This window comes from Otolemur garnettii, unplaced genomic scaffold (genome assembly GCF_000181295.1).
Source record: "Otolemur garnettii isolate 467f Iridium unplaced genomic scaffold, OtoGar3 scaffold00098, whole genome shotgun sequence".
NCBI classification, from domain to species: Eukaryota; Metazoa; Chordata; class Mammalia; order Primates; family Galagidae; genus Otolemur; species Otolemur garnettii.
The window spans coordinates 3,708,641-3,721,973 of NW_003852493.1; the positions used below are offsets into that span (position 1 = coordinate 3,708,641).

The 13,333-nt window shown below is 47.2% G+C and overlaps 1 protein-coding gene across 4 annotated transcripts in view; it reads right to left on the bottom strand.

Moving 5' to 3' along the window:
- Window positions 1-5,887: 5,887 nt before the first annotated feature.
- Window positions 5,888-13,333, bottom strand: part of NR4A2 (nuclear receptor subfamily 4 group A member 2) — an 8,341-nt gene continuing 895 nt past the window's right edge. The window contains exons 2-8 of one of the 4 annotated variants that reach the window (XM_003795955.1): window positions 12,100-12,220; window positions 10,734-11,599; window positions 9,833-9,962; window positions 9,276-9,439; window positions 8,152-8,354; window positions 7,591-7,769; window positions 5,888-7,455 (exon numbers count right to left, since the gene is read on the bottom strand). In XM_003795955.1, coding sequence (XP_003796003.1) covers window positions 7,199-7,455; window positions 7,591-7,769; window positions 8,152-8,354; window positions 9,276-9,439; window positions 9,833-9,962; window positions 10,734-11,597 — 1,797 coding nt within the window. In that variant the 5' untranslated portion in view covers window positions 11,598-11,599; window positions 12,100-12,220 and the 3' untranslated portion in view covers window positions 5,888-7,198. Of the gene's footprint in view, window positions 7,456-7,590; window positions 7,770-8,151; window positions 8,355-9,275; window positions 9,440-9,832; window positions 9,963-10,733; window positions 11,600-12,099; window positions 12,221-13,333 lie in introns of those variants that run through there. The other 3 variants (XM_003795956.3, XM_003795954.3, XM_023516799.1) reach the window with 3 other exon arrangements.

Genomic DNA, 13,333 nt, shown 5'->3' on the forward strand with positions numbered 1-13,333 from the left:
TGGAGGGCATCTTAGTCCTCTCTTTTTGTCATCTGTTTGCCTTCAACTGTAGCACTCTGCTTAAACAAATCCTCTCAATTGCTGCCTCCTCCTTTTCCAAGTCCTCAGTCCCTGCTCACTTGATCATTCACAGCATGATTCATTATCTTTACCATTCCTATCTCTACCCATTTCCCTCAAAAATTTTTGCTTCCTTCCCTGTGTTTGGCAATAGCAAGTAAACGACAGGGCCTGGCATATGGATGATGGATATCCACCACCTTCCTCCTCTCTAGCTTCTTTCTCCCTTTTCTTTGCTGTTCACACTCTTCCCAGGCACCAGGCGGTGGCTATATGTGCTTATGTGTTTGTCCTCTTGGTTCTTTCTCACAATACCCAGCCGGCTCCAAGCAGATAATGGACCAGAGAATAAAGAGATGCAGAAGTCCACTAGAGCGGTGACCAAAGAACAAACAAACTCAGCAGATTGAAGAAAGAGGATGGGTCACAAAATCACAGGGCTCTTCTGTAAAAGTGGCCCTGTCCCCCATTTCCTTCACAATCTGATCTGTCAGGAGTGAGGCTGTCAAACTTTTCAACTGAGACTCCCTGTCCTAAACATATTTGATATTGTGGTCCAAAAAAAAGTTTTCAACAAACAATGCCTAGAGTTCTTATACTTTTGCTACCCTGCGCAAAGCACTCATAATTTCTATTCCTTTATTCTTTCATTTCTTTGTAAGAAAATTCTGATCAGATCACAACCCACTATAATAACTTCACAAGCCACTAATGGGTCAGGACCCTCAGTTTGAAAAACACTGGACTCCTTGCAGCTTACTGATGGAGGGTCCTCTCTGTCCTTATCCTGTACTCCATCTCAAAATTGTAATTTGAGGTTGCCAAAACAATCCTTTCATCCAAGCTTTCAGAGCCAGAATAATCTCAGCCCCTTTTGAAAGTGCTCCTAGTACCGATTATCCGGTAAAACCGTACTAGAGGACTAGTTTTCTGGCTTGCAAGGGCACCCCAGTCACTCTCTAAAGCCCCGGGGAAGTCTCCTGCAGAATCCTGGGCACTGTATTTGTTAGAACAGCTGGCACGTGTCCTGGAATTCCAACCTAGAGCATCTAAACACAAGTTTAGATAAAAATAAGTAGAACTGAGAGAAATTAAGTGGGTGGAGAAGAAGATCAGAGGAAAGCATTGAAGGCATCCCTCCCCGGATGCAGGTGCCGATCAATGCTGTGCTCAGTTCAATTACGCGTGACAAACAGAGCTCAGGTAAGCTAGAGGAGGACAGCGAGTGGCCCTCAGTCAGTGTCTTCAAGAAGGAAGGAGCGCACAGGGTCGCGGGCGGATGGGCGTAGTGGCCGCCCGGAGGCTCCTCCAGGCGCAGCCCTGAACTGGCCACTTGACTAGACACACTCGCTCTGGCGCGCTCAGGTCGAGGGCTCATCCCAAGCGTCGCTAGACCTGAAAGCCAGGCGGGGACGCGCGAAATCTATCTTCAGGTTTTGGGTTCTGAACACACGTGTGGAGCCCACCTGTGGTATGGGTTGGGGTCCGGTCCTTCCCTAGGCGCAGACGCGCCTCTGCCCCGCCTCTTCGGGCGCCCTCCCAACTAGAAAAAGACTTTTCCTCAACGTGGGAGGACGCCTCAGCTCAGCCTGCCCGTGGGCCCGTGGGTACAGGGAGCAGCAGGAGGCGCGCTGGCCGCACGTGCTCGCGCCCTGAGGCACCTGACGCGACCAAGCTGCAACTCTAGCCTGCGTGGGCCTTTCCCTGGGGCGGCGAGGGGGGGTGGAGAACAGCTGGGAAAGGCTCAGGGAGCAGCTAGGGAGCGGAGAGACAAAGGAAGAAACAGTTAACTCCCGCAAGTCCGACCTAATTGCTCCAGGGCTTTCTCGAGAAAGTCTACAGGTGCAACTTGAAGAGTTGAACTCTAAATCTCCAAAACGCAGTAGGCAGAACACAAGCGCTTGGGTCTCCACATTCGCCCCAGGCCGGACCACCGGCACACGTCCTCTTCAGTAGTCCTTGAGCCCCAAAATCAGACCACGCCGACAGGGGTGCCTAGTGAGAAGGAGCAAAGTGGAGAGTAAGCAGCAAAACCCCCAGCTCCCTGGAGCCTCCCGCCACTGTCTGCAGGGCACAAAGTGCTTGTCGCCGCCAGGGACCCGTGCGGGTCTCGTACTAGCGCCCCTGCGTGGGCGGGGGCCCTGCTCTCCAGCGCACGCACCGCTCCACCCGGCGCTCGGGGCTCCGACGGAAACCCGACTTTTCCTAAGGAAGGGCAAAGTCAAAGTCGGAGGAAAGACCCTGGGGCCCCCGCAGTCACTCCTCATCGTGCTCAGGAAAGATACTAAAAGGACAATGACTTTAAATGAATGACAGCCTTTGACATCCTAAATAGTTATGTGATATTTTGGTTTTTAGCAAAATTAAACGTTAAAAGGGGGTTTCCTTATGTTTACTTTATTATTAAAAACGAATTACTAAAAAGTGACCTGTTTGGAATTCTTATCTCGCTTTACAAGCGAAATCTGGCAGTATCGACTGGACCCAATAAATGCAGCGGTGCGAAACGTGATTTGCTCCAGTCCGAGTTCTGTCAGATGCACGGATCTAAGCAAAACTTTTCCCGAAGACCGTTGCAACTGGGTGCGCCGCGCCTCAGTCTTATGGGAGGAGGGGATTGAGTGTACTTAGGCTGGAGCCTCTAACCCCAGCCCCCTTCCCGGGATTCCAAAACTGAGTCAAGTCCTGGCCCGCAAGGTGCCTGGGAAGTATTGTGAAATACCCCGGCGCGCCCATGAGGCACGAGTTCTAAATCTCGGGTAGCCCAGACAGGTGGGGGTGGAGGGACCAAATCTTAAAACTCCTTTTTGGAGGAGAACGTATTACACGTATTCCCTTCCAGACTTCTATCCAACCGTCAAAAGAATACTGAGTAAAAAGTTTTTTAAATCTGCAAGAGGAGATACTCTTCCTTCCCCTTTCAGTTTGAGAAAACCTGTCTCCATTTTCGACTTGGATTTGGGACCAAAAGGCCAGGAGACAGGCTCCTCTCCCCTGGAGAGAGAGGAGGACGTCCGGAAAGACCCCCAGCCCTTATTCTCTGCAGCCATCTCCGCGCTGCCCCGCGGCGGATAAAAAAGGAAACAGTGTGCGCGGCGAGGCCAGGAGCCGATGGTGCAAAGACGAGCAACACACACGATGCCTAGCGGTGCTCTGGTGTCACCACCTGCACAAGGCCTGGCCAGATGGAAGTATTTCTTGCACTGAAAAACTCTGTGATCAAAATATTTCAATGAAATAAAACTTTTCCCTTGCAAACCTATTTGTAGCTTGGAAGTTATCTCTTCACTTCCGACGCCAAGGTTTAAAATACAGTTAGATAATTGGATATTCGCGTTGGCGCACTTACACCGAAAAACCCAAGAGAGTCTCAAAACAAAGTGAAATTGAACCTTCAAGTAACATTACTAAGTTGGCAAAAATATCTGCATCTCCCCTTTAGGCGCCTTACACACAGTGAACCAGTGGCCCATAAGACTTATGACCGGTATTTTTAGGGGAAGAGGCACCCAAGCTATCTAGGAACGGTGTCCGGCATTGGAAGGAAACACAGAAAATAAGGTCGTTGGGTGCCGCTGTCACCGCAGGGTGCTATCAGCTCCCGGGGTCATGCACGTCCAGAAATAAAAGCTGTACTACATCTCACTCTCCCTCTTCCTGTCTCCCCACCCCTCCACCCCCCACCTACCCAAAGCGGAAGGTCAAAGGAAAGGCCCGCAGGGCACCCAGGGAGGTTGCTAGGGTAGCCCAGACGGAAGAAAAGCGGAAACCAGCAAGTAGCAGGCGATAGCGCTGCTTACCCGAGCTTCGAATTAAGGGCATCTCTCCATAAAGTCAGAGCATTCTAGGCAGTCGCTCAAAGTCGGGCTAGACCGCGAAAGCTTAAAATTAGATCTTCTCTCAGAGCTGAAAAATGTATCTTCTGAACAATAATTATGTATTTTCCATTGCCAGAACCATACACAATAACTGAAATGCTTAAGGAGACGTGGGAAGACGGGGGTGGGGGGTCCGATATGAAGCACTCATTATAAACTTTTAATCTCTTTTCTAAAGCAAATCCATTCAACGTCTGGCTTTGGCAATGCAGCGTGTTTGTTGCTTTTCCTGAGCTTTACTTCTAGAAACACTGGGACAGAAAAGTCCTCAGCTGTGCGCAGAGCGAAAGATGCAGGGGCGATGCGTACTCCGCTCTTTACGCGCAGAACTCGGCGCGCATCCGGGAATTGGAAAGCGACTCTGTGAAACAGAAAAGGCGCTGGCCACTTTGCAACTTAGGAATCACCATTGATTGTACACCGAGGTGGTGCGGTCTGCAGGCAGAAAAGGGAGGGCGCCTTCCCTCCCTCCTTTCACCCCAAATTCTCCAGAGGCGCACTACTCCACACCCCATTGGCCTCAGGTGAAGCGCTGGCGCTGCCTTAAGGGAGAACGCCAACAGAGTTCGTTCCTGGGTTCAACTCTCTGGGATTCTGTGACGGAATGTAATTGTCTCGGGGCTGCAGACACCTGGGAGATGAGAACTGAAGCCTCTGCAGACGCCCAGCATTTCTAAAGAGCTTTCTCTTTCTCTCTGCTTATTAGTTTGTGGCTTTGGTTGGGCATAAGAGGTGAAAATAAAATAAAATGGCTAGCCTCCTCTTTTCAAGAAAGCCAGGAAATTGGACATTCCGTTATTATTTAATCTTTTAGTGGCTACCCTCTTGCCCCTCAGTTACCCGGAGAGAAAGGCATTAAGTAAAAATAACCTTAAACTACCACTGAGACTTGCCTTCTCTCTTTTTTGCCGACCACAAAACATATCTTTTTAAAGGAGAAGGGAAAAGAGCAAAGGAAAAATACTTGAGAATTCTCCTGGCAATTTACTTTTCTAACTCTGCATTTTAAAAACAGTAACACACTTTGTAAATTTCAGTGACCCAGAGGCCATCTGTAATTCACCAGGGTCAGCCTAGGAGACAGTCCCCAACTTGCACTCTCTATGAATTCACAGCTGGCAGAAGGCTAAACTCCTTGGACCACATCTGGGCTGAGGACAAGGGCTCTGAGCAGAAGCAGGGTCTACCACTTCAGTTTCCTCTCTTTGCCAAAAGTTGGTGCTGGGTAGAATCCTAGAGTTCCTGTTATGGAGGCCCTGTTAACAACTTGCTTATACCAAACCCAGAATCTAACAAATGGATATTTGACCATTTATCTGACAAACTTACAAGGTGGAAATTTTATTGGAAAACTTCAAATTGCACCTTATAACCATGCACTGAAAGAAGAAAAGAAAAAGTTGTAAAACAGGCCTCTACTGAGGTCAGCTCTATGCCAAAGATTGACCCAAGGACTAACCAAAGGGCACCAAACGCTTAGCCCTTCCTCTAAGACCCTTTGTGACAGTTTAAGTGGAGAAATTGGACACTCAAAAATACCATACAACACTCCTCAGATCCGTGTTGACTTCCAAGATACTTCTTAAACATTGTGCCTGACAAGAGCTTGAGGAGACTCTAGACCTTGTAAAAGTTCAAAAGATTTCTGGTCTCTTGAACTTTTCTTCTGAAAGCTACACTTAATCAAAAAGTTAAAAGAAGAGTTAAGATAGTATGAATTGATTCTAATAAATATAGGTTGCCAGACTGGAAAACTCTGGTTAAGGAAAAACAGTATACTGAATTTTCAGGATAATTACTTCAATTCTCCAAGTTCCTTTTGCCAGAGTAAATCTGGGTTGTCAGTTTGAAATTTAGACATCAAATAAGTGACCTATGGCAAATTCATCTCCAACTCTCTTTTATGTTAGTGTTTGGCCATCTTTTCCTGACCCCCAAAGAAGACAAAATTCTGTTCATTTACATGGTTTATTGTTGTAAACATTAAAATTGTCTTTCTCAAAGAAAGAATTTATCAGAAAAAAAATCAGCGTCTCTAACTGTCATACACCATAGAAAAAAAGGCAGTGACTCATATCATGTGCCATACTAGAAATATACAAAGAAAAATACTACAGAATATGGCAATATTAAAATTTTTACTCAAACATAAAATAATATATTAACTGACAATTTTAGACATTAAAAAAAAAACAAAAAAAATTCAAAGTGCTCAGTAATTTCCAGGGAGTTATGTATATTATAAGCACTCTGGAAACAGTCAAAAGCTGCTGCATGCAAGTTTTGTTTAGCTTTAGACAACAAAATAATCAAGATATAAACTTTCTTTTATCAACATCAACGGTACATACAACACTTACAAACAAGGAATGTTGGACGGTGTTACAAACACTATGTGTCCCTTTTGTCAGGATTTTCTGATGTGTAATACTTGTGCCCACCTATTTTACAATTGAGAAAATGTTTAAGCTCAGATAACTACCAATCTTTATAAAATCTAACAGACTACATAGTGTCTGAAATACTATTTATATAATATAGACATTACTGAAGTAGCAAGTGCCTATAACATTTCAACCTAGAATCAACATGCTTGTCCCTTTTTATGTATTTATTTTCTTTTTTTTGCAAACACTTATCTTTTAGAATTTGTAATATTTATTCATAAATAGGCACAAAATAATTTAAAAAGCCAAACTGCATTGGATAAATTTACAAGTCTTTGCCTTCTTCAACTCATGCCATCCACTCAACATTTAGTTTGACTATATATTACAGCTTTCTTTACAGCAGAAAACTTTGAAGTCTTGTTAAAGGGTAATACTTGTGGATCCCCTTTAAGATGTGTATGTGTGTGTGTGTGTGTGTGTGTGTGTGTTACATTATCTTAACTGCAACAACCAAGCATGGCCAAATATTTTCCATCATACATTAGCAATCTTTCTTCTGAACAATAAACTGATTTTTAAACTGATAATAAAAAGTTTATACCACTGTTGTATTGTGAGTAGTCCGTGTTCTAAATCCAGGATGCCCCGGAGCCAAAATGCCCTTTCAGGTTCTGCCTGCAGGTTAGGAAATAGCAACAGTTTTTTTGTTTGTTTGTTTTCTTTAGGGATCAAGGGACTGGGGGAGTTTACAGAAGTGGGGAACAGCTTAAGCTGAGATAGCTCAGGGGGCTATCTCTGCCCAAGTGACTTGCCCCCTCTGGCCAGTTTTAGTTTTCTTTCCAGTTCCTTTGAAGTGCTTGGGAGGAGGTCTTAGAAAGGTAAAGTGTCCAGGAAAAGTTTGTCAATTATTGCTGGCGGTGGTACCAAGTCTTCCAGTTTCAAGTAGAAAATGCGCTGTAACCCCTGTGTGCAAAGGGTACGCAGTTCTGGGAGCTTCCCCAAGAGTTTGGACAAGTAATTGGGGCGATTCAACCCCCCATTATTGAAAGTCACATGGTCTTTGAGACAATTTACAATCTTGTTTTGTAGTTCTTCCACTCTCTTGGGTTCCTTGAGCCCATGTCTCTCTGCAGAAAACACAATCAGAAAGAAAAGAAGAATGTAGAAGGCAGTTAGCTCGTTGGCAAAGACTGGAGAGGATCTGTGACAAGGGAAAGCTAGGAAGTTCTAGAGGGGAAGGGCCCTACCCCTGCAGTACTGACCTGTGACCATAGCCAGGGCAGCAATGCAGGAGAAGGCAGAAATGTCGATGTTCATATTCTGCAAGTTGGAGGAGAATTCAACAATGGAATCAATCCATTCCCCAAAGCCACGCACGCATTGCAACCTGTGCAAGACCACCCCATTGCAAAAGATGAGTTTACCCTCCACTGGGTTGGACCTGCAATTAATACCAAAGAGAGAGAGGGGAGAAAAAGAGAGAGAGAAAAGCTAAACAACTAATTACTTGAAGAGCAATAAATGAGGGATTTAAGAGGCACCTAATTACTGAAGAGTTAATAAAATGTAGACCAGTGGACCTTGAAAGGGTTTAATTTCGTAACAATCAAGAACGCCCCCTATCCCACCTCCATTCTATTCATCCGGGGCTTCTGGGCTGCTTCTTCCTTTCTCTTCCTTTCGTTTTCCACCTTTTTCTTCCTGTTTCCCTCTTTCATTTTCCATTTTGTACTTTTCTCCTCCCCCCATGCCCTTTTTCTTCCCTTTCTTCTCCTTGTTTGATTTTTCTCTCAGCCTCCCTAGATTCCCACCTCCCTCATTACCTGTATGCTAATCGCAGGACAAAGAGTTCTAAGAAAGCGGATTCAAAAAGCAGGTCCTGGTCGGCTTTGGGCAGGTCAGCGAAGCCAGGAATCTTTTCTGCCCAGCCCCTGATGATCTCCATGGAGCCAGTCAGGAGATCATAGAATTGCTGGATATGCTGGGTGTCATCTCCACTCATCTGATAGTCAGGGTTCGCCTGGAACTGGAATTTCATTTTAAAAAGCACTTAATGAGGTTCTCTAAAATATATAACCCGTGAAATTGCTAACCCTGTTTCTAGTAGGGGAGCCAGATTTTTATAACAATTAAACCTCTCTCTGACCAGTAAGGAAATTAGATGTTCCGGGGCAATTAATTCAATTAGGGATGGTGCTACGAGGTCGCTGCTTTAAATATGTAAATTACCATTTCCATACAGACTAAATACAGTGCCATCCAGCCCTGGGAAACGTTCACTCTTATCTCCACAAAACAATTGACACGTTAGTATTCATGCTAGTCCCAGAGTGGGTCTCCAGCTGAGATGTCCTCTGCAAATCTTAATAAAATTGCAGTTGAGTCTAGGTTTGCCCAACATACTTCCTCCAATTAAAGCCCACATATTTTTCACAGCTGGAGTAAAAAAAAATAGTAATCTGACCACTTGATCCTCCCACCCCACTGTCAGTCTTCACACTCCTCTTCTTCCTTTCTCTGACCCCCTGGCAGGCCCCACATCTTTCTCCCAACAGAGCCAAAAAAGGATGAGGATTAAAGCATCTCTATGGAAAACTGGGGATAAAGCAGATGTGGTGGGATTTTGCACAGCCCCTGGGTTTTGTGGCAGAGCCTCTGGTGTGCGTGGTGCTGGGAGGAGTAGTGGGATAGTGGGAGTTGACAGTGCTTCAACCACTGTTCCATGTCTCTCTCCTCCCTTCTCTGCCCTGTCCTCATGTCTACGCCCCCAGCTACTCAGATTGTCTGTAGGTCTGTGGGTCTCCGGAGGCCTTGTCCAGAGCTGTGAGGCATATATGAAGTTTGTCTCCTTTACCCCTTGAGTCTGAGGGTTAGTGGCGGGTGGATGTGGGGAAGGGGTCCTGCCCATCTGTGGGTTTGTCCACATAAAAGCCCCCCAGCTTCTTACCCTGGAATAGTCCAGGCTGGTCATAGCCGGGTTGGAGTCGACATGGGCCCTGACGAGGGCACTGATCAGACTCACCGGGGGCGAGGGGGGAGAGGGCTCCTGTGGGCTCTTCGGCTTCGAGGGCAAACGACCTCTCCGGCCTTTTAAACTGTCCGTGCGAACCACTGCAAAAAAAATAGCCCAGTTAGCGCTGCTCACCAGAGCCCAGGCCCAGCTGCTGCCTCGACTCCTCCCAGGGGAAGGTTGCAGCGGGGCGCCAGGAACTGCGGCTCAGGGCCCCACTGCTTGTAAAGTCTTTACTGACGAGAAGCATAAAAAAATGCAGGTTTATTTTATGTCTTCCTCCAAATGGGTCGTATAGTTAAAGGAGAGAAGGACCTGGTGGCTTTCTCTAGGGGAGCGAAGGCAAGCAGACAGCTGCAGGGTCCTGGGGGCCAGACCCAGGTAGGTTGGGGGACTAGAGGTCTCTGGCTCTGGGAAGTGTAAAGTGCAAATGGGGTGTGAGGGGGAGTTCCCAAGGTCGCAGACTGGGGGGTGAGGAGTTTGCCCCGACCTACCTTCTTTGACCATCCCAACAGCCAGGCACTTCTGAAATCTGCAGTACTGACAACGATTCCGGCGCCGCTTGTCCACTGGGCAGTTTTTATTTGCTAAACATACGTATTTCGCATTTTTTTGCACCGTTCGCTGCAAAAGAGAGAATATAAGTCAAAAATGATTTTATTCTTTTAAAAATCCAGCAACTCTGAGACAGTTTCTGAATGGCTGGGATCTGCATTCCCTCCCCCACAAACAAAAACATACACACAATCCCTTTTCATTATTTTCCTTTTCCTTTTCTTTCTCCTTCTTTTCTTTTTTCCTCCCCCAGGGCATTTAACAGAAGAAAATTGATAGCGTTAACATTTGAGCTAACCTTGCCGCTCCTTGCTGTGTTTTATATGCCAAGAGAAGGAGAAGGAGACGCTCAGTAAATACAAATCCGTGGGCATTCATATTATTTACATTCCTTGGAGACCTTCTCTATTTAAAATGATAAGATTATTCAATCAGGATGGCGAAATAAAGAGATCACTTAATTTGACCATAGGGAATTCTGTTCCACTTGGTTAGCTCAGACACGGTTCTCTGTCCTAACCAATTTCATTCTGAACAAGGAAGACAGCTCCTAGCACATGCAAATGACCCTCTTCTAACTCGGCTCTGGCAACTTCGGGCGGGGGACAGCCGAGTCCGCTGCGTGTGGGCGATGCGACCCGGGATTTCCTTGTCTTCCTTTCTTAGAAACCCAGAAACCTCTGCCGCAACCTCTGGGTGGCTGCAGGGCACCCTCGGCTGACCTCGGAGAGTTAGGCCTTCCTGAGAAAGCTGTGGCAGGGCTGCAACACCAAGGTTGAGGGTCGGGGTCCCCGGCACTAGGGGCCCTTCACTGCCCACTCCGCTCCCTCCCTTGCTCACCTTAAAGAAGCCTTTGCAGCCTTCACAGGTGCGCACACCGTAATGTTGGCAGGCCGCGTTGTCCCCGCACACAGCGCACAGCCCCTCGTTGGAAGGGGAGCCCCGCGACGGCGGCGAGGGCACCTGCGTGTCGAGCAACTGTGAAGCGTGGCCGATCTGCAGGCCTGGAAAGCCCATGGACGCGGGCTTTCGAATCGGGTTGGGCACAGCGAAGGTCTGCCCATCCACCACGTGGTGACTGCCTGCGGGCTCCGGGTTCATGGGGACGTGCAGGGGCCCGTCGAAGCGCATCTGGCAACTAGACACTGGGGTGCCGGGGGGCGACTGCTTAAAGGAGAAGAGGGAGAGGCGGGAGACGGGCGTTTTCCTCTGCTCGATCATATGCGTAGTGGCCACGTAGTTCTGGTGGAAGTTGTGGAGAGACCCCGGGTCGTCCCACATGGGGCTGTGCTGCACCTGGAAGCCCGGGGTGGTGGGCGTCGGGGGTGAGGAGGGCTTGTAGTAAACCGACCCGGAGTGCGGCATCATCTCCTCGGACTGGGGGGGCAGGTGGCTGTGTTGCTGGTAGTTGTGCATCTGAATGTCTTCTACCTTAATGGAGGACTGCTGTCCGGACAGGGGCATTTGGTACAAGCAAGGTGGCTTGACGTCGTAGCCTGTGCTGTAGTTGTCCATAAAGGTACTGAAGCTGGGGAGAGAAGTGGTGGCAGTGATTTCAGTGTTGGTGAGGTCCATGCTAAACTTGACAAACTCTGGAGTTAAGAAATCGGAGCTGTATTCTCCCGAAGAGTGGTAACTGTAGCTCTGAGAAGCGGGGCTGGCTCCTTGAGGCGAGGACCCATACTGCGCCTGAACACAAGGCATGGCTGGAAATGAAACAGGGTGATATACACTCAGCTGGTCAACTGAACACTTTCTCCCGGGCTCGGGTACACCTGGAGCTACACCGGCAGCCCGTGGCGGTCAGAGAGCGTGGACCGGCGCGAGAGGAAGGGTGGGAGAGGGTGAACGCTGTGTAGAGCAACAGCGCGGGGGTGGAAATACTGAGCAAAGAAAGACCCAGAACTGGAAAGCTCTAAAGGGTCTACACTTCCGGGATACTTCCAGACACCTTCCCTCCACCCCCCCTTTTCACAGCCCAAACCCACTCAGATGAGCCTCTTCCCTGAAGCTCGGGTTCAGCAATCCCTATCTAGAAATGACCATTTAGAAATGAAGTTGAATTGTGCAATGAGGAAGTTGTTCCGGAAGGCAAAGGGTCCAGCAAACCTTAAGTGACAGGGTTTGCGGGGGAAGATGCCTTGCCCTGCTTCTATGTGCTTAGGGAACTCAGGAGAGGAAAAGATAAAAATGAAGTTGCACTAACCTTCAGCCGAGTTACAGGCGTTTTCGAGGAAATTAAAGGTGGACAGTGTCGTAATTCAGTGAAGGACAAAGTTTCCAAGATTTTTAGAAAAGCAATGGGGAGTCCAGCCCGTTTGATCTCCCTGAAATACAGACATAGGAAGCTTCAGGGTGTCTTTCCCACAAATTCAGCTGGGTGTATGTAGACTCACCAGGCAGGCCCTTCTCTTGCCCTCCCTGCTTGTCTCATTGGAAATTAGTGTGTAGCCTTCCCTAAACTCAACTGCTGAAATACATGTGCAAAAGATATGACTGGCAACAACAGAAAATGCCCCTACTGCACTGTGTAAATGCTTGCAGAGGGAGACTGTGAAAGAGGAAAGGTATTCCATGAACTTATTTAACACTATGATGTAATGAATTTACCCCTTTGCTGGAGCGTGGGTGGAGGGTTCATTCCCATTTTAGTTTAAATCAGTCATAAATAAACAGACCAGAGTGTAAGAGAAAATACAGCATTGGAACCTTTTCTTGAATTTTTTTTTCTTGTGGAAAAATTGGCTTTTCTTTTGGGAGGGTAGAAGAAAGTTAACAGAAGTCAATAATATAAAATGAGAAAATAATCCTCCTCCCTTACAAAATGTTAGTGAGGCCTGGACAAAGGGGAAGGCAATTCGAGTGGAAGCATCTGGGTTTCCAACGCGCTTCTGACAGAGCACTGTGATGGGAGACACAGAGGAATTGATGTTCACTTTTCCAGAAAACTTGTCTTTCAAAATCTTTAACAGCTATGGGATGAGAAGAGGGGACCCTAAAGGAGAATCTGCAGGTTGACTGCTGAGGGAGGGATATATTGCTTATGTGGTATTGGCACCGATGTTAGAAGTACTTCCCAGCATAGCAAGCTGAACACCTTCCCCAAAATGCCTTCCACAATCTGCCTACTTGCTGGAACAAGGCATTCTTGTGTCCTAGTAATTTTCAGATGTTCGCACTTGGAAGGCACTCTAGAGCATAAACAATCTTATTACTAATGAAGAAGAAAGCCAAACATCCACTCCTTCTGTTCTCTCCCCTCCCCCATAATCTTGCTTCATGAGGGTGGGGGAGGATTAATCAGAAAAAGTAAAAAGGAGACTCGGCCACCACAGCCCCTTGCTGTGATATTAACCCCCTGGTAGCGTCACAATTTCAAAACTGTACTCTTCAGATATTCATATTCGTCCTAAATATCTCTCTCTCTCTCTCTCTCTCTC